Here is a 24593-nt window from a genome sequence, read left to right on the forward strand (position 1 = left end):
TCGTATTGTGTGATATTCAAGCAAAACATAATCCTGGAAAGTTTTTTACTATATCAAAACCGCGCATTTAAATGCGATATTTTGCGAACTCTACGTAAATTTTGCGCGGTAACATACTTCAAGAAGTTCCTAAACATAAAAGTCATAACTTGAAAACATTACAATTTTTTTAATTAAGAAAATAAGCCTTATTTGATATTTCTGTCCAAGCAGGTAATGGCGCTTGAATATCGTTTTTTTGTTAAGAGTTTTACGATCTGTCGCGCGGTCTGTCTGTCATGCCAGCGACCGACCGGGCGAACATATCAGCGGTCAAACTTTCCCATTTAAAATAATATATTTCTCTATCAACCCTATATTTTTCTGTAATGCGATTCGTGTCGTGCTGTGGCAGTCAGACCCAATATTTTGGCGCAACAGGTGGATCACATCATCACAGATTGTTAGGCTATAAAAATATTTTTAGAACCCAAGCAGTCCATCGTTTAATATTAGTTGTAACGTAATTTACAAAAAACAAATAAATCCTTAACATGGACTAAAGACTAATGTAACGATTAGCATAACAACGTCGTGTAGGGCTAAATATTGCGAAGCATTGTAATTGGCAAAACATTTTTTTTAGGTTCGAGCTGAACCTAACGCAACAGATCATGCTTGCGTGGCTTTCTACCGGCTCTCGTATACCGTAAATATCTCTAACGAAATCATTATACAGTAAAAATGAAGTTGGTTGTAATTCAACTAAATTTGGATAACATTTTGAACTGAACGTCAATTTTTAAAAGCTCAGTACAGTTTTCAACTTTTTATTGCTTTACTCTATTTCAATCCATGCAACAATTTCTGGCTCATATAAGGTCATGTTGATACAAACCAGGGCGGAGTCGGACTCGGGTTATTTTCAACCCACTCCGCAGCCCTGGTATGAACTATTTTTTATTAATTTTCTAAATGGTTGTCATAGGTTATTGGGTTTGTTAGTAATGTTGTTAAAAATCATGTACCATAATTAAGCATTGGCCTCAAATCAAAGTAGTTGTAAGCATTTAATCAATACACAGGTCAACACATTTTTTGACACAAAATGTTGGGGTCGTTTTAAGATACTTCGTGGCTCTTGAGCTTTTAACATATTCCACGGTGAAAATAATTTTGGGATGGTCACCCGAAGTCGTTTTGTTATACAACCTTTGACTCATAGCAACCTTGTTAACATTAGTAAAGAGTAGGAAAATCTGTTCCATCAAGATATTAAAAGAAAGGTACCAGGGTGCATTGGATTCCAATACAATGTCTGATTACTCCTAGAGCTTTTTGCGTGATTGTGCCAAGATAAAATTACATATAAAAGGACTTTCCACCCAGATATAGATTACGCCATTTTCTATTTCGAGGGTTATTTTGGCCGTTAAAAGTTAAATAACCTTCAGTTTGATTGTATTTCAACTTGTACCGAAAAAGTACCAAAGAGCCTTTCTATTTTTAACAAATGAATGTTTTTTTTCACACTATGACTTTATAATTAACGACGATACGTGAATGTATTCGGAGGCCAAAAGGCTAAATAAATAATTTTGCAATATGTCTCAAACTGGAGTTAATTCGAACAAACTAACTGTATTTTGGGAAAAATATTATTAAACGACTCTTATATTGCGTGCATTGAAAAAACAATTTTGGCTGACCAGATGGCGAGTTACTAATCTAAATTACGTAAAGCGGATTCACTTCGTTGAAAGATTCGCCGAATTCTTCGGCAACTGCATTAAACCTGAGATTTAGGTATTTTACATATTTGTTATCAACGTTTTTAATGCCAACAAAGGGGTCATTTATGTTGTTCTACGCCGTAGAATCTACGGTATCCCAACAAAACAGTACAAGGTATGCCCACAAAATACGACTGTCAAGGAAGTGTACAGTAGTACAGTACTCTAATTCATTTTAGAGGAATTATTTTCTGCTACATATGAGCTATGTCAGCTTACTTAAATACAATAAGTCCAAGTCAAGTCTTTTACATAAACAATTAGTCCAGTCCTAGTCAATTCAAAATTAGAGTACTTAAATTAAGAAAAACGTAACATAGAAAGTATATATTTTTATGCAAAAAATAGAATGAATAGCTTAATTTTATAAATAAATGCTTAATAAAAACACCTCATTTAAATCCAAGTCATTGGTCCAAACGACTTAAGTCCAGGGATGCGAAGTCAGCTAAAAATGAACTGAATCCGACTACCGAAAGATTAGAGCCATTATTTTCCATAAAATCGACATTTTGTTGTTACAATCGTTTTGGCAATACCTCAAGCCATCATCAGTGTAAAAATACAATTGAAGATAAAACCGCTAAAACACGCACAAAAGAAACTTTAGTTAATAAAATATTATATATTTTTGTCTCTGGTTTGTAAGTAGTGGTGAAAATAAGAAATTTTTCAATTCCAAAGGTGTAATAGTGTAGCAAATTAAACACTGCCTTGCACAATACAGATATACGTTAAGGGAAGGCCTCGAGCCTGGTTATTTGATGCTTTTTGCTGTATTGAGACGTCGTTGTAGTGTGTTCTGTAAGCCAGGAAATCCCTTCAAAATGCTGACTTCTATGTGTTATTGTAGCGATCAAAGAGTAGTGGAGCTCAAAACACCAATATTTATGTTGTTCAATATTTTCGTTTTTATAACTTCATTTAGCCATAAATTAATTAATGATAACTATAGACTGGATTGGATTGTTACCGTTCGTCAAGGGGTGTGTTTTCAGAGTTCAATTAGGTTTGCAAGTGTGGTTATTTATTATGGGTTTATTTTTTAATATTATCTATTTTACTTTGGTTTGTTGAGTTAAATATTGCGTGTTCTACATTCCCTTCCTGTTTCCGCAAGCAAAAATAAATATAGTCCGAAAAATTACCTTTTTTTCAAACCTCCAGAAAAGTCCTTCACTCGCCAAATCGAAATGACATAATTAATTTTTAAATGTAATCCACCCTTTTCAAATGTCACCCCTAATCCCTTCAACAGCCTTCCCCCCCCCCCCTCCTTAACAAAACCATCCCTCATTTTAGTGTTTCCCAACCTTTCTTGTACTGGCCGCCTCTTGGGCTCGACAGATACTTGTAACGCCCCCAAAGCACCACTATTTACAACACTCCCGGAAAATGATTTAGGATGAGTGGTATCATGAATTTAAGGAATGACGTTAGAAAAACGTCATAAAACATGTAACTTAAATCGTCTTTAAAAACATTCCACTAATTTTTGTCGAAGGCCTATAAAATTCGCGCATAAAAAGAAAAAATGCGTTTAGCTAATATAAATAGACAACGTTTTAGGTTAAAAGAAAAACAAAAACGGGTTGTCGTGCGTTGAATAAATTAAACCGAACGGAAACACATCCTCTACCAAACAAGATTTGCCAGAAAACGAAACATTTTTCAGTTAACTTAAATTTGTGTTTTATATTGTGACTGTAAACGTTTTTGTAACGTTTTGTAACACATTTTTATGAAACTCGCTTTAACTCGTCAGTGGGAATGTTAAAAGTAAAATATCGGATGCTTTTTATTTGTTTTATCGCCTAAAGCTACACCTAATTGAACGTCACCGAGTGGTAAGTTTGGTTGAAGGCCTGTCGCTGTGCAGAAACAATAAATTGTTCTGCTTTGTACGAGCAGTGCGGCGTCAGCGTTTTTTCGGGCGGCCAATTACTTGTTGATACCCTACCTAATCATTATGTGTCCGACAAATGCTGTTAGGCAAGTGTAATGAAAGGTGCAACGATTTCTCAATTTTTCTAAAAGGCGTTTAGTTGCAAAAGAAACATTCCCTCGTAAAACGCATAAACTACGCTGCAGGGTTATTCCAGGTCAATTTTAGGCCAATGTTCAGAGAGGTTATGCACAGCTTATTTGTCAAGTAATAGTACTGCAATAACAAAACGAAACTTGATAAATGATCTCGACGATTGTGGTGACTTTGCTTGGCTCACTACAAAACGGAGCCGAATATAAAAAATACCTTGGCGGAGACCAAGAACAAGCTTTGTAATGACTAAGGTAATTAGAATTAAAATGACTTTTTGTTAATTTTTTGTAAATGAAGTGCATTTATTCGTTGATTAAAGGCTATATATATTTGTTATTAACGTGAAGAACTCAGACAAGCGAAAATACGTTAAACACAATACTAGCTAGGGTGGGGGCACGAGGGTTGAGAGCCTTTTAAACGGGGCAACGAAGCATAAAACTTTTTGAACCACTGGTATATGCTTTTGCAACACTTCTTTAGTTCGTTTGCTTTTGATAACAATAATTCCTATTTGTTTTTAGAACGATGTAGAAAAGTATTCGATGACCAAACAGCGGCTACAGAAAAAGAAAACGATCAGATAATTCAAGGCAAGCGCAGTGAAAATCAAGGACTTCGATCTCTCTTAAAAAAATCTCTTTTTAATGAGCAAGATGCTGTTATAAAGCTGTTCATGCGTAGACCGAAAGAAGAAACGCTTGCTTTGAAACGTTTAACTGTTCAGGTATAGTGCAAATTATGTTATTTGGATGTAACTGGCAGTAAAAAGTATCGACCATACGATATAATATCAGGGATGGGCAAACTGCGGCTCGCGAGCCACATGCTGCTCGCCGGCATGTTTTTTGTGTCTCTTCTAGTCGAATCGTAAAATTCCTCCAAAACTGAAAAGGCCACCAAGATATCGTTTTTGAACGCTTCTCTCTTTTTCTTTATTTAGTCTAGCATTTCGTTTATGACGTAACACTGGACGTATAATCCGAACAGTTAGCTATCAGCAAGTCAACGCAATTTCATTCAAGGCTGCCACTCGTAGGGATATTACCCTACGGTCAGGGGCGCCCGCAGAAAATTTTCCAGGGGGGGGGCAATCAGGGGCGTAACCAGAAAATCAAAAAGGGGGGTCTTGAATTTTCAACTTAGGGAATTCCCCTATTTTTCGTCTGACGTTTATGAATAATGACGTCATAAAACAGTGACAACATGATGTCATAGAATAGTGATTGCAAAACGTGATAAGAAAACTAATCAGAAACAGCCAAATACGTCCAGTAAAAGCGACCACGTGCGTCGTCGACAATCCTGTCAGGCGCCAGCTGCGAAATTACGGTGTGCAATCGTTAACATTAAGCAAAAAAACAAACCAAGACCGTGAAATATATGTGACTAATTGTGGTAGAATCACACATATATCAACTATCAGCAGCGCACTTTTCAAGTTCCATGAACGGAACGAGCGCTAAATTACAAGCACGTCTTTCACCACCTGCAATACTAAAACAAAGATTGTTTTTTCCGGGTGTTATTATGCCACGATTAGCGCAACATCTGCGCCAAGCTGTGTGCAAAGTCAGCTAAATTACAAGCTGCGGTTGAGGGGAAATAAGTTGTATCCATTGCACACTTAGCACGTGGTCTTATCAGAGTACAGTATGCTAAAAGAGCATAATTTTGCGTTAAACATCATTACTTAAAAATGGAGACTTTGAAACGCGCACGACAGTCACCATTATACCTCCTTTTAAGAATCATCAGTTAAATGTCGATGTTACACCCACATCGGATATTAGCGCGAGAACGAACAGCGAGGAACTTACTGCGTATAACTCGACGTTTTTTAGCGACAAAAAAGGGAAGAAGGTTTGACTTAGCGTTTTCAATTGTCGAATACACACTTGCTAATCAGTCAACCTAAACAAATAACGAAAGAGAAAAACTTCCAGCGTTTACGGTCGACCAAACAAAAGACGATAAACGGCGTTTTGCGCTCGATTTTGGTCTCGCATCAGATTAAGACGCGTGACCTAATTACTTAAAAAGCACGCCACTTCGAACAGTTTGTCAAACCATGACAAAAACGAACAAAAAACGATAATATCACTTACAAAAAGGGGGTAAGAACTCCCGCCCACCTAGATACGCCAATGGGGGCAATGGATAATGGATAATATTTTTAACCTTCGTAAGTAATACATATTACACTTATAAATAATACTGATAATCGCATTTTGAAATTCCAGGGGGGGGGCAAGTGCCCGCCTAAACATTGATGTTGATAAATATTGTGCATGTTTTTGTTATTACCATTTTATTATTCTGTTAGTTATTATCGTTTTGCTATATTACGATTCTGTTAATATTGATGAACTTGCATTATTTACCGTTTTTGTATTAAAATAAATTTGAGGCTCCCTGGTACTTGTATTTTGTGCAAATGGCTCTTCCCTTGAATACATTTGCCCACCCCTGATATATATACTTATATTTTGGATAGAAAAAATCGTGTTTTTCAATAGAAAAAAAAATTCCCCAAAATTTAAAAATTAGTCTACTCAAAGTAAGGTTTGAATTTCGTTTTTGACTAAAGGCCATAACATTACAAATGGAAAACATTATATATTTCAGTTTTATTTAACATTGTAATCTCTGTAAAGTTTTTTTTAATCAGTCTTATCTATACCATTATAACGTGACGCCACAAAGTTACATATAAACGTGATGTCATAAAGAAGTAATCTTAAGAACACTACACGCAGTTCGCTTATTATGTTAACGTTTTGATTGGAGAAGTGTTACTTTCAATACAAAAGCTGCATTGCAATGTTTTTATTTTCAAGAAAATTCCTTTATATTGTTTAGGCTGCCAAAACTTTTATTTACGATTGTGCAATGAAACGCATGACGCCAGTTGGGATAAAATATTTTTTTATTGAGTAAGACTTTTTGCAAACTAAATCCAAATTCTCGTGAAGCACGAAAAATGTTTGGATTACGTAGTTAAAATAGGCAAAACATACAGTTTTGGGGAGGGGCTTGACCACGCCCCCTCTGGATACGCCTCTATCGCCAGGGTCATTCCATATCACTATAAGCCATGTTAATAAATGGTGCCAAAAAAGTCTCGAAAGTCACTTTTATGCTGTTTAAAGCCTAACTCAAAAAGTAAAATATAATGTTACCGTATGTCAGTTTCTTGCATTTTCTTCTTGATGCGACTTTCAATAAGCAGTGTTATATAAATAAGTCAATTTTAAATGATTTAGGTCTCAGTCATATCTCAGCCAATTAGCAAGTTAATATTTATTACATTAAGCAATTGGCTAAATAACCCAGCTTTACTAAAACGTATTCAACTAAAGCATCTTAACATTCGTCGAGTCATTTGTGTAAAGCACTTAAGTCCAAATCAAGTGATTGTCTGCATGACTTAGATCAAATTAGGTCATTTTACCCAAAATACTTAAGTCAAGTCAAGTCATTTAAAAAAACAGTGACTTAAGAGCACAGTTAAGTTATTGATTCAATACAACACTGCCAATAAAGTGAAACAAGTTGTAAACAAACACTATAAGGAGTGTAGCCTATGTTTCAAGTTACAGTGAAATTTTTTATTTGTTCAATAACTGTTTCTCAACCATTTTTTGCGGCGACCTAAATACTATACGTAAGTACAACACCAAACCTTTGGCGACTCAATTCTCGTCAACGAACTTTTTGTAAAGTTAAAGTAAACAACAAAGAATGCAATAGATTTAAAAATTCAAATTTAATTAATACGAACCAGTCTTCCTCTTTCTTTCACAATTTGCGAGAAATCCTGCTAAGAGCCTATATTAATAAACATAATGACGATAACTACTTCAGGAGGCGACCTAACAAAATCAAACCGCGACCCAATTTTGGTTCGCGACACATAGGTTTAGAAACACTGGATTATACTATTTGATTACTATTATCTCATATTTTAATGCTTTCTGCAAATTTTACTAATTTATCCCAGCGGAACAATAATACAATTCGGCTATTGTAGAAAACGTATATTTCGATTTTGCTGGAAGTTATCTTGTTTAAAACAGATGTAGCCTACACTAATTATATGGTTTAATAACTAATCCGCTTGAACGCTTTCGTAAAAGTAAGCTGTATATTTTAATTATGGTAACAAATAAGTCAGGGGTCGGCAACCTTTCGTACGCAGTGTGCCAGTTTATGAATGATGTCAAAATACCAACAACTCGCGTGCCAAACACTTTTCTATGTTTGGTTTTGCACTGGCAACCAGGGATCCGGAGTCGGTTAAAAACAACCAGAGTAAACGTACTCCGTCCAAATGTGCAATTTCATCGAGCCCCGAGTCCGGCTCAGAGTCTATTCTACAGCCTGTATTTTACCGATTTACGTAATTGAGATGGATAATTATCAATCCACTCAGAGGGCTCATGGAAAATATGCCACCAGCATAATATGCTATTCCACCTTACCAATTTACAGTTTGCTGCCTTATCAGTTTCGAAATTTGGTACTGCGCATGCGCATGTCGAACTGGAGTAGTTTGACGTAGTCTTACTCGAATCCAGAGTCCGACTCCGCGGCCCTGCTGTGATCTGACATCTACTTTACATCTTGGGAGACGTCATTAAGCAGTTTCGCTTTTAGCTTGGTTTCTCAGTCGCACAAAACACACGTACTTACTTTTAATGTAGAATGCCCTTATTTAACCACTGATAGAGATCAGTGGCTTTAACGCAGTAAACACCACGCTACTTTTGGGGCATTGTGACGTAATACAAAATGCTTAGTCGTCAACAACAAGTTTTAACGCCCACAAAAAATAATGTTAAATTTAACAGTTAAGCCACCAATTTGTGACACGAAGTGGAAATGTGTGCAACCATTTAGTTAGCGCTAGTCTTAGTGTTGTAATGATTACACTTTCTTAGAGTGATATAACGTGTGCATTAAATCATTTGGCGTGCCTTGAAACATCTTCTCGCGTGCCACTTGTGGTGCCAGGGGTAGGCGACATAGGCGTAGTCAGGGGGGGGGGCTGAGGGGCCATACCCCCCAAAATTTTTAAGTATTTTACTCCTTATAATTTGTTTTTTTAACATTTACGAGCAGTTCCACAACAGTCGATCACTTGCCACACCTTCAATTGTCACGCACTGTTACGTCACAAACGACGCAGTTAATATCACGTTTGCTATGCATTGATGTAGTTTTACAACTTTTACTCAATTAGTTCTCTTTGAATGATTTGGAGTATTGCATTAAAATTCAGTCAGTTGCTGCTCGAAACGGTTTGCGAACATTGTTATTTGTGTTCGTTACGGCAGTTAATACAATGACAAAAGCTAAATAAAAAAGGTCAAACTTTTTGTCCCCCCAACTGGTTGCCGACCGTTGAAATAGGTAGTGAACTTAAATAAAAATCAAATATCACTAAATCTTCAAACGCACACAGCTCAATTTTGGTTTACAAGTTATCCGAACCTATATTACAGAAAAAACAAATATTACTTGTCGCTTCATAGCCTGAAAGTGACCTTACGAAAAAGGCCAGTTCTCTCGATATAAAAAGTTTTTCAGTAAAACCAACATGTATTTTTTTCTTAGCAAAACTTGTTTTATGCGTTTTATTAACAACTAGACGAAATACCCGGCGTTGCCCAGGTTAAATAGAATATTTACCGATTATTTGTAAGATCTTCGTAAATAACATAAATAATGCAAATGAAACATACACACATATATGTGTGCTTACAACTGAGATCTAGCCCTTCTGAAGCTGCTTTTTGAGCAAGCATTGGCGTATGGTTGTTTCTCGACTCGTTCCCTTCTGAGCCTGCATAGCTCAGTTGGTAGAGCGACGGTCCCGGCTTGACCGGAAGTCGTGAGTTCGAACCTCACTGCAGGCTAGTTGTTTTTCTAGTCTGCTCTGCTTGCATCATTGATCGACAGATTCGGTGAGTCTGCAATGGCTTTTCGGTGTACTAATAATACGTAAGCCGTTATCGTTGGTCAAAAAGCAGCTTCAGAAGGGCTAGATCTCAGTTGTAAGCACACATATATGTTTCATTGTAATATGATATGATACTGGCGATCCCCTTCATTATGAAGTTGCTTGTACTAACAGATTGAGCAAGCATTGGCGTATGGTTGTTTCTCGACTCGTTCCCTTCTGAGCCTGCATAGCTCAGTTGGTAGAGCGACGGTCCCGGCTTGACCGGAGGTCGTGAGTTCGAACCTCACTGCAGGCTAGTTGTTTTTCTAGTCTGCTCTGCTTGCATCATTGATCGACAGATTCGGTGAGTCTGCAATGGCTTTTCGGTGTACTAATAATACGTAAGCCGTTATCGTTGGTCAAAAAGCAGCTTCAGAAGGGCTAGATCTCAGTTGTAAGCACACATATATGTGTGTACATATGTTTCATTGTATTATGATATGATACTGGCGATCCCCTTTATTATGAAGTTGCTTGTACTAACAAATTGAGCAAGCATTGGCGTATGGTTGTTTCTCGACTCGTTCCCTTCTGAGCCTGCATAGCTCAGTTGGTAGAGCGACGGTCCCGGCTTGACCGGAGGTCGTGAGTTCGAACCTCACTGCAGGCTAGTTGTTTTTCTAGTCTGCTCTGCTTGCATCATTGATCGACAGATTCGGTGAGTCTGCAATGGCTTTTCGGTGTACAAATAATGCAAACATATTTTTTTAAATGTCATAACAAACTTGCTTATGCCTAAACGTTTGAACTAAATAGAAAATTCAAATCATGTGATGTGAAGTCGGTTAACTATAGCGCACAACACTTGGCTAAGCATGCAATACATCTTTTAAGTAACAAAAACCCGTGACGTTTGTCAATTGAGAATAACTCCCAAACGTAAAACTTTAGGATGCAGCAGCAATTGCTTAGACTTGCTTGGTAGCGTCATGTTTAGGCAAATACGTAATCCCGGTGCTAAACTGCGTCAAACGTGAGAAATATCCTCATTGAAAAAACAAATGCTTACTGTCAATTACTGCAATAAACGCAATATTTCGCGAACACATTGTAAGAAGTCATTAGGCTTTGGCCTCAATCGCTAACAAACGGCTTAAAAATAAAAATTCAATTCTTCGTAAATTTGCGAACTCTACCTAAATTTTACGCGTAAACAGGCATCAATAAGTTCCTAAACATAATAGTCTTAGTTGGAAACATTAAATTTTACTTTATGAAGGAAATGTACTTAGTTTTATTTTTTTATTTCCCGGCAGGTAATTGCGCTTGAAAAAAAGTTTTGCGCGGATACGTTAAACTACTATCTTTTACTTAAACTCTGCCTAACACAAAAACTTCTAAATATACCTATATTAAATTAACTAACGCTGGGTCCTGGGATACGTGCTTAAACACAATCTTGGTAAGTGACAAATCACATTGTAACGTTTTGTAAAAACATTTTCTAAATCGCATTGAGTGTGACGTAACATTGTGATGCAACACATTGTAAATTGAAAGTCAGCATTACAACAGTTTTTCACCAGTGAGCTAAAGCGGCGCAACGTCAATGCTGCTCGAATTTTATATTATAATCATCACCGACTGGGCGAACATCTTGCCACACACTTCCTACACACACACATCTCACAAACTTTTTCTTTTATTATGTAGATTTTGAAAAATTAGAACCATGGGTTAAATTGATATCAAACAACCCTGACCGGCCAGATAAGCTGGAATATTTTTGCATATAGACCCCGAATGTAGACCCTGAATGTCACAAATCATTTTTGAGAATACTTATTTCAATTTTTTTACAATAAACGTTATAAATGGGGATAATATATTTAATTACTAATGTTATATTTAGGTAACCAAACGATATTCTTTTGATCGTCTCGTGTATTGAATTTAGGATGTGAAGATTAAATTGGATCACACAGTTTGCAACTTAGAGCGTTCGCTTAACAAGCTCATCAACACAAGGAATAAAACTATTGCGAAATTTACAAAAATGACGGCACAGCCTAAGAAGAAACGAATGATCTTGTCCAACAAAGATACTCGGGTAATTTAAATTTAGTGTTAACAAAACACACATTTGTGTATTGCATAAAACTTAAACTAAAATACGTTTACCAAAATGCCTAGATTTGTTAGTAGCTTCAAATAAAAATTATATTATTTGTTACTGTGGTAAAGCATAGGCCGACAATGCCGTACTTCGTATTTTATTCAAGTCCGCTTGGGTTGGTTTACGTCGGGAATCTAAATTTTCATCCTGTGGTGCAAAAACAAAAGACTATTGACATAAAGCTTGAGTGCTGGCTTGTTACATATTTTAGACACTATGCTGTACCAGCCCCATGTAAGTTTGCTAAAAGCTGAGTGTAACGTTTGGGGCTGATCGTGTCCGAAAGTAGTATGGATCAACCCAATACTTAACAGTAAAACCTTTTAAGGAACAACAACGTAATGTAACGACTGGAAAACAGGCGATTTAATTTTAAATCAATTGTTAAGTAATTTTGTTAGGTCACATATTATGTTAAACCAGCGCTTCTCAACCGGTGCGCCATGGAAGGCTGCCAGGTGCGCCGCGAGCAAAATAAAAAATAATTTAATATATATAAAACATTTATTTTTTACATTCCTATTAAGCTTAGCCCATTGATTCCACAGTACTTTCAAGTGGAAAACACAATTTGACCTACAAAGCAACAATATATGACCTACAAAGTAAGACCTACAACGCAACAATCAGCAGCGACCTAATAACGCCAAATTCGTAGTAATAACCACGACAGACTAAAATCTAAAATAGTCTAGATAAGGCCCATACATGTCGAAATAAGTGTAAAATTAATCGGAATATGACTAAACTGGACTGTATAGGGAAAGGGTATGGGATGATTGGGGACACCTGTCTGGCAATGGCCGTTTGCTGTCGACATTTGGGCGCCGCTGCTTTGGCCCTGGATTTTTTGCCCCTGTTTTGGCTAATGGGCGGGTAGTTTGTGGTGTTAGCAATTGGGTTAGGTTTGAAAATATTTGGGGAGTTTTGGGGGGATTTTGGGGAGTGATAGCTATAGGTGGGGTTTGGGGTTAGGTTAAAGGTTGTGTAGGCCTTAGTTTACCATTTAGGTCTGATTCCGACTTCGTCATTATTGCGACTATTAGGTGTTAGTCCTATTTTTGCGTTATTCCTAACTGTCTTTTGTTCCGAAGTTGATATTGCTTTTATTTTGGTCTCAAGGCTGAAGTCCCTTTAAAGATATTCAACTATAAAGCCTATATAACAAAAAATTGCAAGCGATTTAAGAGAAATACTCAATTTCGCGCTCGCTTCGCTCGCAGAGTGCGCCGTCACTCTTTTAAAGTCTCTAGGTGCTCCCCAAACTCTTTTTGAGAAAACTCTGTGTTAAACTATCCCCGATTCCCCCTTACACGGTTGATAAAGCCACTTGTTATGGCCAATAATGCAATTCTACAATGACTTAAGTCAATTGTTTACTTGATTTACCTGATTTAAGTGCACTTAAGTTACTGTTTTTAAATGAACTTGACTTAAGTCGTGGGGTTATATATATAAAGTTTTTTTACGTAAAACTATTAGATTGCAAGCACGTCTTTTCGTAATTTTTTTCCTTGATTATTGCTTATATTTGGACGAGTTTTACCGATAAAATCGTTTTATGTTTTGTTTTCATATCAGTGATTTGCAAAGTTGTAAACAAGTCATTTTAAAATTACAAGTCCCAGCCAAGAAATTTGTAAAATAACTTAAGTCCAAGTCAAGTTTTTTCAAAAAATAAGATACTTACGTGCGGCCCACTACGTATTCTTACTTTCAGTAGCCTTCATTCAAAACAATTGTTTCGACTATCATCAAAACGTGTAGAACGCGCAGTTTACATGAAGGCCTAATCTCATATTTTCTCAAAGACTATAATTGAGTCTAATGCCGCATTTCAACAGCCATAGAACGCTTGTGTAGCCATCATTGTTAAGCAAGGTGTGTGTTTTTCTAAATGTGTGTTTTTGCGGACCGTTTTAAGGATTATATCAGCCCAAAGGTGTCGTACCATTGCATAATACGGCATGAAAACTAACTCAATTTGTCGCACTTCGCTCGATAAGGCTGACATTCACTTGCATATTTGCGCACAAGTTCAATCTCGAAGAGCGGATGTTTATAAGTTATTTTATGACGTCAGGAATGACGTAGCTTATGTCGTCACACCCTTTAATTTAATGGATTTTGCGGCCCATCGAAATTTTCTAAAGTGGGCCCATTCTGTTAAAAGGTTGGACATCCCTGTTCTAGTCCAAGTCATACGCTACCCAATTCAAGTCCAGGTCAAATTATCATTTGAGCAAGTCATCTCCACGTCAAATAAATAATATCAAAATAAAACAATAAAGCGTTCAAATTGATTAACCCGTCCGATATGAAGCAATAAATCACGAAAAGAATAGGAGAAACCAACGTTTATAGCAATCTGATCGTGCAACAATTAGGATAAATAATAATTCAATAATGTACTTAGGTCAAGTCAAGTCATTTGAAAACAGTGACTTAAGTTCAATCAAGTTAAGTCATCGTTAATCTACTCTCTCTCGTTTTGGCGCTGGAAGGGAAGTTCTCTCGTTTCTTAATCGCGTGAAATTTCCCTTGTCTGCCACGACGAGACTGGCGATACAGAAGAAAACTCAGTAAAAAACCCGCCTTGATTATTGTAAGGTTCAACTAAAGGAAAAACCAACAACAAATCTTATCGCTTGCCGGCTGTTCTAGTAGCCTACACTCAATGCGAAGAACCATACGTTGCAAAATCATCGTTCCTGACTATTGTTATTTGTTGCTGATGAGCCTTTGTTATGAACTCAATTTATGTAGCATTTATTATGCAACATACAGTAACTCTGTTTTTCCTAATTTGACGTCACTATGCACGTGAGCGTTGTCCGCTGCCGCGCGACCTAGAGACGAAGTGTGTGTATTCCGCGTTCGCAATTCATTCTATTTAAAACTTTTTACAGCAGAGGTGGGCAAACTACGGCCCGCCTGCGGCCCGCGATATTTTTTTGTGCGGCCCGCGAAAGCCTGAAGCAATAATATACAAAATTAATAATAAAATTGCCTCAATAGTTTAATTGCATTCATTGCAGCCCTGCCGGCTTCGCGGTCAAGTAAAACAAGTAATAATTTCTTGCCGACGTCTCGTATAGTTGCCGTACGATACATGTGTGCACCAGGCTTTAGGTCAGGGATTCCCAAACTCTGTGCCGCGGCACACAAGTGTGCCTCGAAAGATTGTCAAGTGTGCCGCGGAACTTTTTGAAATTTTTGAAAATAAGTTATTTGTGTTAACTATAGGCATATACGCAAGCATGTTAGACTTAAATACGACCTATCCATTCCAAATTAATAATATTGACCATATTTACATATAGTTTGTCGTGGGTTAAGGGCAATTGTAAAATTACTCTGTTGTTGTTCTGTTAAAATTGTGCCGCGAATTATTTAAAAAAAGGGAACACACAATAAGACCTAAAATGCAAAAATACCTAAAGCAGAAAAATCTATAAAACCATAGTATTAAGATCAACGACATAATACAGCCAAATACACAGTAATATCCCGTACAGCATAAGATCAATCTGTCGGAAATAAATCTGTCGGAATAAGGTCTAAATTCATCAGAATAAGGTCTAAATCCATCGGCATAAAGCCCAAATTCGTCGGAATTAGCCCTAAATTCATCGGAATGAAGACTAAGTTCATCGGAATAAGGCCTAATTCATTGGAATAAGGCCCAAATTCATCGGAATAAGTCCTAAATTCATTGGCACAAAGCCCAAATTCGTCGGAATTAGCCCTAAATTCATCGGAATAAAGACTAAGTTCATCGGAATGAGGCCTGAATTCATTGGAATAAGGCCCAAATTCATCGGAATAAGGCCTAAATTCATAGGAAGAAGACCTAAATGACCATAATAACGCCAGAACCTGTGGGTAGAGGGTATGGGAGGAACGGGGCCATCGGTCTGGCATCGGCCGTTTTGCTGTCAAGGTTTGGTCGCCATAGTCTGAACGGCGCCGTCAGAGCGTCGCTGTTTTGGCAACGGATTTTCGGCCCCATTTGGGGTTGTTGGTGGGGAATGGGTGGGGTTAGAAATGGGTAAGTGTTGAAATTATTAGGGGAGTTAGTGATGTACTTAGGGGTGGGGTTTGGGGTTAGTTAAAGTGTTGTTTAGGCCTGATTCTGACCTTTTAGGTCTTATTCCGACGGATTTATGACTTATTCCGATTTAGACGGTAGCAATACCATTAGGTATTAGTCCTATTTTGGCCTTATTCCGAATTGTGTTTTATTTTGACGTTGGTGTTGGTCTTGTCTCGGTCTTATGGCTGGAGTCCAAAAAAATGTAGTGTGCCGCGACCCAAAAAAGTTTGGGAACCACTGCTTGAGGTTGTTAACACCCTGTTACGTCACAATGGTTTCTGAGTAAGGCCTGTCGCATCACAAGTGTTATTTTGGTTGTTTAGCAAGTTGTTAATTTATGGGTGATATACTTAGTTTAAACCTGTTTTGTGCGTATGCTGTGTCTACTATATGTGTGGTTAGGAGAAATCCACCCATAATAATGAGCTGCTGAAAAAAATATAAAAAGCGAAAGTTGAAGATGAATGTCGTGCATTCAACAAAGAATGGACAGAAAAGTATCTCTTTACTGACGTTGGAGGTAAAGCAATATGCTTGATTTGTCATGAAAGCGTTGCTGTATTTAAAGATGTCAATTTCAAACGTCACTTTGAAACCAAGCTTCCTAATTATGGGCACAGTTTATCAAACAATGAGTTCGAAAATAAAGCAACTGAGTTAAAAAGGTGTTTGAGACTATAGCAAATGATGTTTACCAAAAGTTCGTCTTTCCAAAGGAACGTGAAAAAGGCAAGTTTTATATTAGCGAATAAAATTGCAAAACACAGCAAGCCATTTGCAGAAGCGGAATTTATTAAAGATTGTATGGTTGATGCTGTCAGCGTTGTGTGTCCTGAACTTTAACGAAAATAGAAGCAATACCTATGTCTCGGAGATCAATTGTTCGTCGCATAGACTCGATTGCAGTAAACGTTCAACAACAGCTATCAACGACAAGTACTTATTTTCAGTGGTTTTCGATTGCATTGGATGAAAGTACTGATATTCAGGATAATACTCAGTTACTCATTTATATCAACGAAAACTTTCACATTACCGAAGAATTATTATCAACGGAGTCCCTCAAAGACACTACTACTGGAAAAGATTTGTACAATAGTGTCATAGGCTGTCTAGCCAGGTCACAATTAAGCTTGGATAAATTAGCAAGTATTACTACAGATGGCGCCCATGCTCTTACAGGTAGGCATTCTGGTTTTGTGAGACTTCTGACGGATAAAATTAGAGAAGATTTTCCATTGCATAATATGTTACATTTTCATTGCATTATACAACAAGAAAGCCTCTGTAAATCATCATTACAAATCAAACATGTTACGGATCCTGTGATACATGCAGTGCATTCAATAAGAGCACACGGAGTTAAACACCGGCAATTCCGGAGTTTCTTGGATGATATGGATCAGATTTTACGGAAGTGCTTTACCACACAAATGTGCGCTGGTCTAGCATGGGACGAGTGCTCGCAAGAGTAGGGCGGATCAATGAGTGCTCGCAAGAGTAGGGCGGATCAATACAGAGATTGTCATGTTTTTCAATATGAAAAAAAATTCTTGTGACTTTTCAAGGGAAATGGAGGGTAAGGAATGGCTATGTGATTTTGCATTTTCTATCTAAATAATGCAAAATATAAACGAACTGAAGACGAAACTTCAAGGTAAAGCCTTATCGTGTGTAGTTCTGAGGTTGGTGAATATATACTCAACGGGTAATATCTACTGAGTGAAGTGACTTTGTCTAGATTTCAAGAAGTTAAGGACAGGTATTTTAGCGGCCTGCTTCTTTGAAGTCAGATACACGGACGTGTAAGTGACTCAGGCAGCCGTCGGCTCTCGTCTTAAAACCCAGCGCCTTCTTACTTAACTACAGCCCTACATTTCCTAATTACAGCCCTACATTCGCTAAAATTCATGTGCTTATTAATATTTAATGTAAATGGAAAATCTAATTTTTTTAACTATTTTCCATATTCATTCTGCTTGCGATATTATCTGCGTACGGTATGTGAGACCTGGTTAGGCTTAAACGTTACAGATGAATGTTTGTTACTTTCCGGACTCCAATTTTTTTTTGGAAAACACTAGATCAGGGGTCTTAAACTTTTTTTACCGTGGCTCCCTAATTTTTTTTTGCTTAGCCTGGACCGCGGTTGGCAAGAAATTTTCAGAGATGACGTCATAATTGCCATAATATTACCATTAGACTTCAGAAATCTGCTTATTTTGGTCCAAAAATTTGGAAAGCAAAATGGATTCTAAATCATTTAGTGCAAAACCGTTATATTTTTATTTAAATTATTTTTTTAAATTGACTTAAATATACACTAATATTTCCAATAGGCCTTTACGGACCCCCTAAAACTAGTTCACAGACCCAATTTTAAGAATTCCTGCACTTATTGAATACCCGGTGTTTCCCAAGTTAAATAGATTTTCTTACTGATAAAGGACTATGTATAGTTGTAGCCTGCTTACTATGTAAATTAAGTACAGTGTTGTAAACAAGTCATTTTGAAATGTCAGTGTTGTAAACAAGTCATTTTGAAATGTCCCAGTCAATTCATTTGTAAAATGACTAAAGTCTAAGGCAAGTCAAATGTAAAATAAATTATGTCAAAGTCAAGACTTCCTTGATAAATAACAAGTCAAATGACAGTCAAATCAATTCCAAGTCAAATCCTTGTCAGACACGTTAAGCTATTAAAAAAGGTAAATTCGTCCGATTATGAGCAATGCCTTAACTAAAAAATGCTAAAAAGGCAATAGAGGGAAAGGAAATTGTTTTGTGTGCAAATATTGGACAAATAACCCAATTTTACGAAAAATGCCTAGTGAAAACACGTAATTTCAACCTACTTTGGCTAAAAGCCAAGTCAAGTTATTTGCCCAAACTGCTTAATTCAAGTCAAGTCATTTTACCCAGAAGAATTAAGTAATTTGAAAACAGTTACTTAAGTGCACTTAAGTCAAGTCATTGACGTAAGTCGTTACAACACTGCCTGCAATACTGGCGATAATTGGCGAAATCAACCTGAATTTTTCGTGGTTACAAAATATAGGCTAACACCCCATTATGCTGTGAACTCTTCATCACTAAGCCCGTTTATATGCACCTTTCGCGGGCAGATTAGATTAAGGTTCAATCCGGATTGAAAAGTAATCCGTTCCAGCGTCGTAATTACATGACGCGAAATTCAAGTCAGCTTGAGTGTATAAAATGCACTGATATGCATTATTACGTAATATTCCAGTAAACCTCTGACGCACAACCGATTTACTCCTTGCGGTAGCAATCTATTGCTGCTTGTTCGTTTTTATAAACCTAAAATTGAAAAAAAACAAGAATTACTTGAGTTTGGTTTGCCGAAGTATGTTTTGACTGTATAATGCTTCAGTTTACCTGGCACACAGAATATAAGTGCAGGAAAGTTAAGCTTTCAAGCTTATGTGTGCTGGTCAACGCTATATACAAGGCAGAGTGGACAAAAAAAGGTGATGAGATGTACCAAACATGACTAATGAAAACTGTATTTAGCGCTGGCCTAACATCCTACCACAGCGTTGTGATAATTATTAAAGCAATGTGCAATATTTGGGTGAGGGTGGGCCAAGTATTACTATTTAAACCTACCCAAACCAGCATCCTAACCCAAATAATGTTCGACTTTGTGGATTCTAGACCAGCCCCTCTGTCACAAATTAGTATCTAACGAGTGTATGTAATATTCTTACATTATGCGCTAAACTTGTTGTTTTGTTTACGATTAGCCGTTCGTGTTACGTCATAATGCCCCAAAAGTGGCGTGATGTTTACTGCGTTAAAGCAGGTCATTCTACATTAAACGATTTCGGCAGGTTCGGTTAATGGAAATTTAAAATAATTTCAGAGTAAGTTTTCCAAGCCGCATATTACAAGCCTTTGGAAAATCCATTACTAAAACTACCAGTATTCCGCAAATTTACTGATTACGCTTTATAATTTTACAATGTTTTGAAAGCACTAAGCATAAAAGTCTTAACTTTGCAAAAGCGATTACTTTTATTAATTTTTTACAGCAAAAACAAACCCGTAAGCCGTTTGAAATAGAAATTGCTTACTTTTGAAACTGCTGCAATAAACGCGATCAAAATCAATTCTCCGTCTTGTACGCTTCAATTACAAGTATAATCAAAAAGCAATCTTGCGAGTTACCAAATTGCATCCAACGTAAAAAATTCTGTTTGACAATAAGAATTCGTTCAGTTAAAACTGTTGCAATAAACGCCGTATCTACCAGCTTTATACTACCCTACCTGGTGAAGTGCTATGGCGTTCTTCATGCGATGTAAATTAATTACAACTGTAATAAGCTCAATAGTATGTGAAATTTAGCTAAATATTGCGTGGTTATACAAAATTGAAACTATTTGTTATGTCGTGGACTCCTTAATATTACAGATTACGTTGTAACATAAATTTGTTTGCATCGTAGATAGACCGTGACTAATGGTATGAAAGATGAATGTGGAAATTCACGTGAATAAGTAATTACGGACTCGTCAGAGGGCTACATAATGCGAAAATATACTTTCAATTGGCATCATAGCTTATGTCTAAACGTTGCACTACGTGGCGCTAAACGTTCGGTAAATACAAATTTCATAACATGTGATATGTTTTTTTTTTGCATTTCGCGGTGATCGATGACTGCCTTGACTGTTTGTGTCTGGAAGGGTTGAACTAAATGCTTCCCCACAATACCAGTAACACTTCAATGTAAACGAATTGACATTTCTGAAACAGATGACTGTGAATTAATGGCTTGAAATAAGGCAGAAAAAATATCGACAACATAATTTGTTGGGGATGCCGCCAGTTTCATTTCTTGATGATTGTTTATTGTATGCGACATTCAACTTTGGTACCCCGCCCCACCCGATTTATCAGTTATATAAATGGGGATTTGCAAACGGCTGTTTTAATTCTCTATTAATGATTCAGTGATTGCACATCCCGAGTGACTTGATTAAAACTTCTACTTGGGTAGACATAGCTCTAGCCAACATAATGGATGTGACAAACGAAACTTGAAAGCTTTTATACCATTATACAATCGTACAAGACTAAAAAAACAAGGCAAATCACAGATGAATCGAAAAATTATACTCTTAGTTTGTCGAAGACTCGATTGATAAAATTGGTAAATTATAATGCAAGTCGTAATCAAATTCAAAAAATCATAAAACACAGCTTGCTGACCAAGTATATTATATGAAATGCTCCATCCTCGAGTAAAGCTTTTTGGTCGGCAACGCAACGTTTTGTTAACTGTGATAATTACAGTAGCAATAGTTTTTCATCAAACTTGATTTATAATCGTGAGCTTATAGCCGATAATTACGAGAACGCAAATCTATTTAATAATAATTTCTCCTCTATTTCTACGATCCCTCCGATGAATTATCTGTTCCCCTTCCAACTTTTGTTGGCCATAAAACTCTAGCTTTGAAATTACCCCGTTCGACGTGTTAATGTGTTGGGTGACCTTGACCATAACAAATTGCCTGATTTAGAAAAATTACTCCACCGTTACTAATTTATTGCATACTATACAAGTGTTTTCCTCGCATAATAACTATCTGGAATAGTATTTCTTGGCAATTCAAAAGCATTCAATAACTTCACGAAATATTATTAAATTACAACAGCTTTGCATAAACAGGTCATTTTTGAATCTCATGGCATCTTATCTTGTGAATCGCTTTCAGCCTATTCGCCTTGTTAGCTGTTTGTCGAATGAACTGTTAACTAATACTGAGTGCCCCAATCCCCAGACTTCATTTTAGGCCCTTTGTTTTGCTAGTTTATGTAAATCATACATCCGTTAAAAACTTCCAAGTTGCAATATTTCACTTTTTGCATATGACACATCTGTATGCTATTCTTCTAATTGTCCGTTTGAAATTTTAATAAATGGCCAAAAAAATGGGATCAATCGGGGCGGTAAATTTGAATCCAATTAAAACATCTGTGTTCACAATATCTAAAAACTAGCCCTGCCGTTACCTGAAGCTGACAGTCACAACTGCTGAGGTATGATATTTAATCCTTTCGCTATCCTGGCAAACATACTTGTCATAAGACACATAGTCGTCTAATCGTTCTGCGTAAAAAACTCTTTCGCGCCACATATTTCTAGTTTTCTACAAAGCTCACATTCTTCCTCAACTTGAATACGCCGATCTTATTTATGACAATTATAGTGAATTTGACAATATTATACTTAAAAAAAGTGTTCAACAGGATTCAGCTAAACTAATTCTGGGTGCATGAGAACCACAACCCACAGAACACCTGTGTGATCTTGGTTCACCACCTTTAAATTTAAGAAGGAATGATTATGATGCTTTGTCTTGTTCTTGAAAATAATTGACTATGTTGGACCATCTTACTTACATCCCTAAATTTATTGAAGACAGTTATACGCATACGGGCTTCGGTGCCCATTAACAATGGCCGTTATCCGCTCTAAAACACAAATAATGTAATACCCGTTACTTTGTCAAACGATACGATTCTCCAATAATCTTCCGGGGGAATTACAATCTACAATACATCATCAGTATCAATGTTTTCAAATAATATTGGACGCCCTTTTTTCCATAATTCGGTTAAAACGTATACCAGTACCACCCATAAGAAAAGAATCCTAAGTAATGGATGTTCTTTGTGTGTTGAGACTAGGCAACAGTTCTAAGTATCTAACTGTAACACATTGTTTCGAATTTATTTTAACGGAGCTACTGAAACTCCAATATGTTCGTTTCTTTTTGTTCCATACTACTCTGTTGAATAATATTCTGTTCGGACATTCCAATTTTAATTTATCTGATTTTCTTACTTTATTTAACGCTGTGCATCACCTTTAGCTAGCTTCTCGTAGGTTTTAATGTTAATTCTTACCAGTGTTAACTATTCGACTATTGTTAATGTGCTCTTCCTGAAAAAGGTTTACATTAGTCGTAAGACTGTCACCTGATTGTCTTTAAATCGATAAAAAATGAGGTTGTTGGCGTCAGCATTTTGTTAATGTTGTCAAATTAGAAGGTTTGTTTGTCAATGCTAGAATATCAATTGGAACACTTTTTTCAAATCTCTAAGGCGATCCATTGCGTATAATAGTTTTCAATCTCTGCATCTTAAAAATTTCTATTGGAACAGGCATTTTGTTTGAACAAGAGTTCTTGCCAGTTGACACTGTTGGTGATGCATGAACTTTATATTTTTTAAGAAATGTCGACAGATCGAAAATTCCTTGGAAAAAGTCAATATAAAAACCGTAACAGCTCATAATATCCAAAAGGTGTACGGAAAGCTTAAAACGAATTTGGAGGTCAGTAAGTTTGTAACATTACATAAGTATTATGAGCGTGTTAAATACCGTTGCTATTTAGAATGAACTAAGGTTGTACCCGAAGAAGTTAGACGCTCTGGAACAAGAGAAAATGGAATTATCACATGAACTTACCAACATGAAACAACTAAATGCTAATGCGTTGATAGAGGGTGATGTTGCTTTGGTCGGTACCTTTCTTTACCTTTAATAGAAAGAGGTTGGGTGAAGGTAATTATCATGTAACGTTCTACGGGTCTGTTTTAGAAACAGAAATCCAATTTCGAAAACGAGGTTCGTCGGTCTCGAAAAGAACGAGAAACGACCCTTAAAAAATTGCGTAAAATGGTTAGAGATATCGAACGATTAATAGAAGAACAACATTTGCAATCACACAACTTGTCGCTTCAACGTAAAGGTTAGAGGGGGTATTTGATACTTTAGCCATTATTAAGGATGCCGATATTTTATTCCGTTATCGATACTAGATAGGCCTATTCGGACAAAAAGGTCCGCGGTCCAATCCAAAATCAAATGGGACCATAATTATACTCAAATAAGCACATAATTTGATTTCGATACGTTCAAAAGTTATTTTAGAATTTATTAGGCCAAAAATTAGATTTGCGTTAAAAAGTTTTTAAATCATAATATATGAACAAAGCGCATGCGGGCTGTAATTCCTATTGATTTGTTATCTGATTGATAAGTTTAGTACCCTAGTATCGGACGACTAGCAAATTTTTTTACTTTTCATCGGGTATCGTTTACGATCTAATAATATCGGACATCCATAGCCACACTTGCAATCGATTATTATTATTATATTTTTTGTGTAATTGTAAATCGCTTATTGTGTAAAACTGTCAGTTAATCTCTGTAAGGACCGGCTGAGTTACGATGTTTTCCGTATATAAACAAATTTAGTATTCCACAAATAGTAATACGAACGGACAGTAAAGAGGTCATTCGACTGGCTGAGTTTGCTCGAAAAACTCAGGAGAGACTTGGAAAGATAGCTGACTATCATGATCAAGCAAATATGCTGGAAAACGTTACCGGTATACCTTTCAGCAGTTTTCAGGTAACTTACACATAAGAAAATCTAAATAAACGCTGGGCACTTTTCAAGTTTTAAAGTATTTCATCAAATCGGTCTTTTTCTCGATGGTAGTTGGTGGCCAAACAA

At 36.6% G+C, this 24593-nt stretch overlaps 1 protein-coding gene and 2 non-coding genes across 3 annotated transcripts in view; all 3 read left to right on the forward strand.

Moving 5' to 3' along the window:
* Positions 1 to 24593, forward strand: part of LOC146133042 (outer dynein arm-docking complex subunit 3-like) — a 49877-nt gene that overhangs the window by 4883 nt on the left and 20401 nt on the right. Inside the window, exons 2-7 of the mRNA XM_083397633.1 lie at positions 4338 to 4540; positions 11718 to 11870; positions 23303 to 23404; positions 23466 to 23591; positions 23672 to 23822; positions 24346 to 24488. Coding sequence (XP_083253759.1) covers positions 4338 to 4540; positions 11718 to 11870; positions 23303 to 23404; positions 23466 to 23591; positions 23672 to 23822; positions 24346 to 24488 — 878 coding nt within the window. The remainder of the gene's footprint in view (positions 1 to 4337; positions 4541 to 11717; positions 11871 to 23302; positions 23405 to 23465; positions 23592 to 23671; positions 23823 to 24345; positions 24489 to 24593) is intronic.
* Trnaa-ggc (transfer RNA alanine (anticodon GGC)) lies at positions 10002 to 10076 on the forward strand. Its single transcript has one exon. It is a non-coding gene; the product is annotated as a tRNA-Ala (tRNA).
* Trnaa-ggc (transfer RNA alanine (anticodon GGC)) lies at positions 10356 to 10430 on the forward strand. The gene has a single exon. It is a non-coding gene; the product is annotated as a tRNA-Ala (tRNA).

Source organism: Ascidiella aspersa, chromosome 9, assembly GCF_963924565.1.
Source record: "Ascidiella aspersa chromosome 9, kaAscAspe10.2, whole genome shotgun sequence".
NCBI classification, from domain to species: Eukaryota; Metazoa; Chordata; class Ascidiacea; order Phlebobranchia; family Ascidiidae; genus Ascidiella; species Ascidiella aspersa.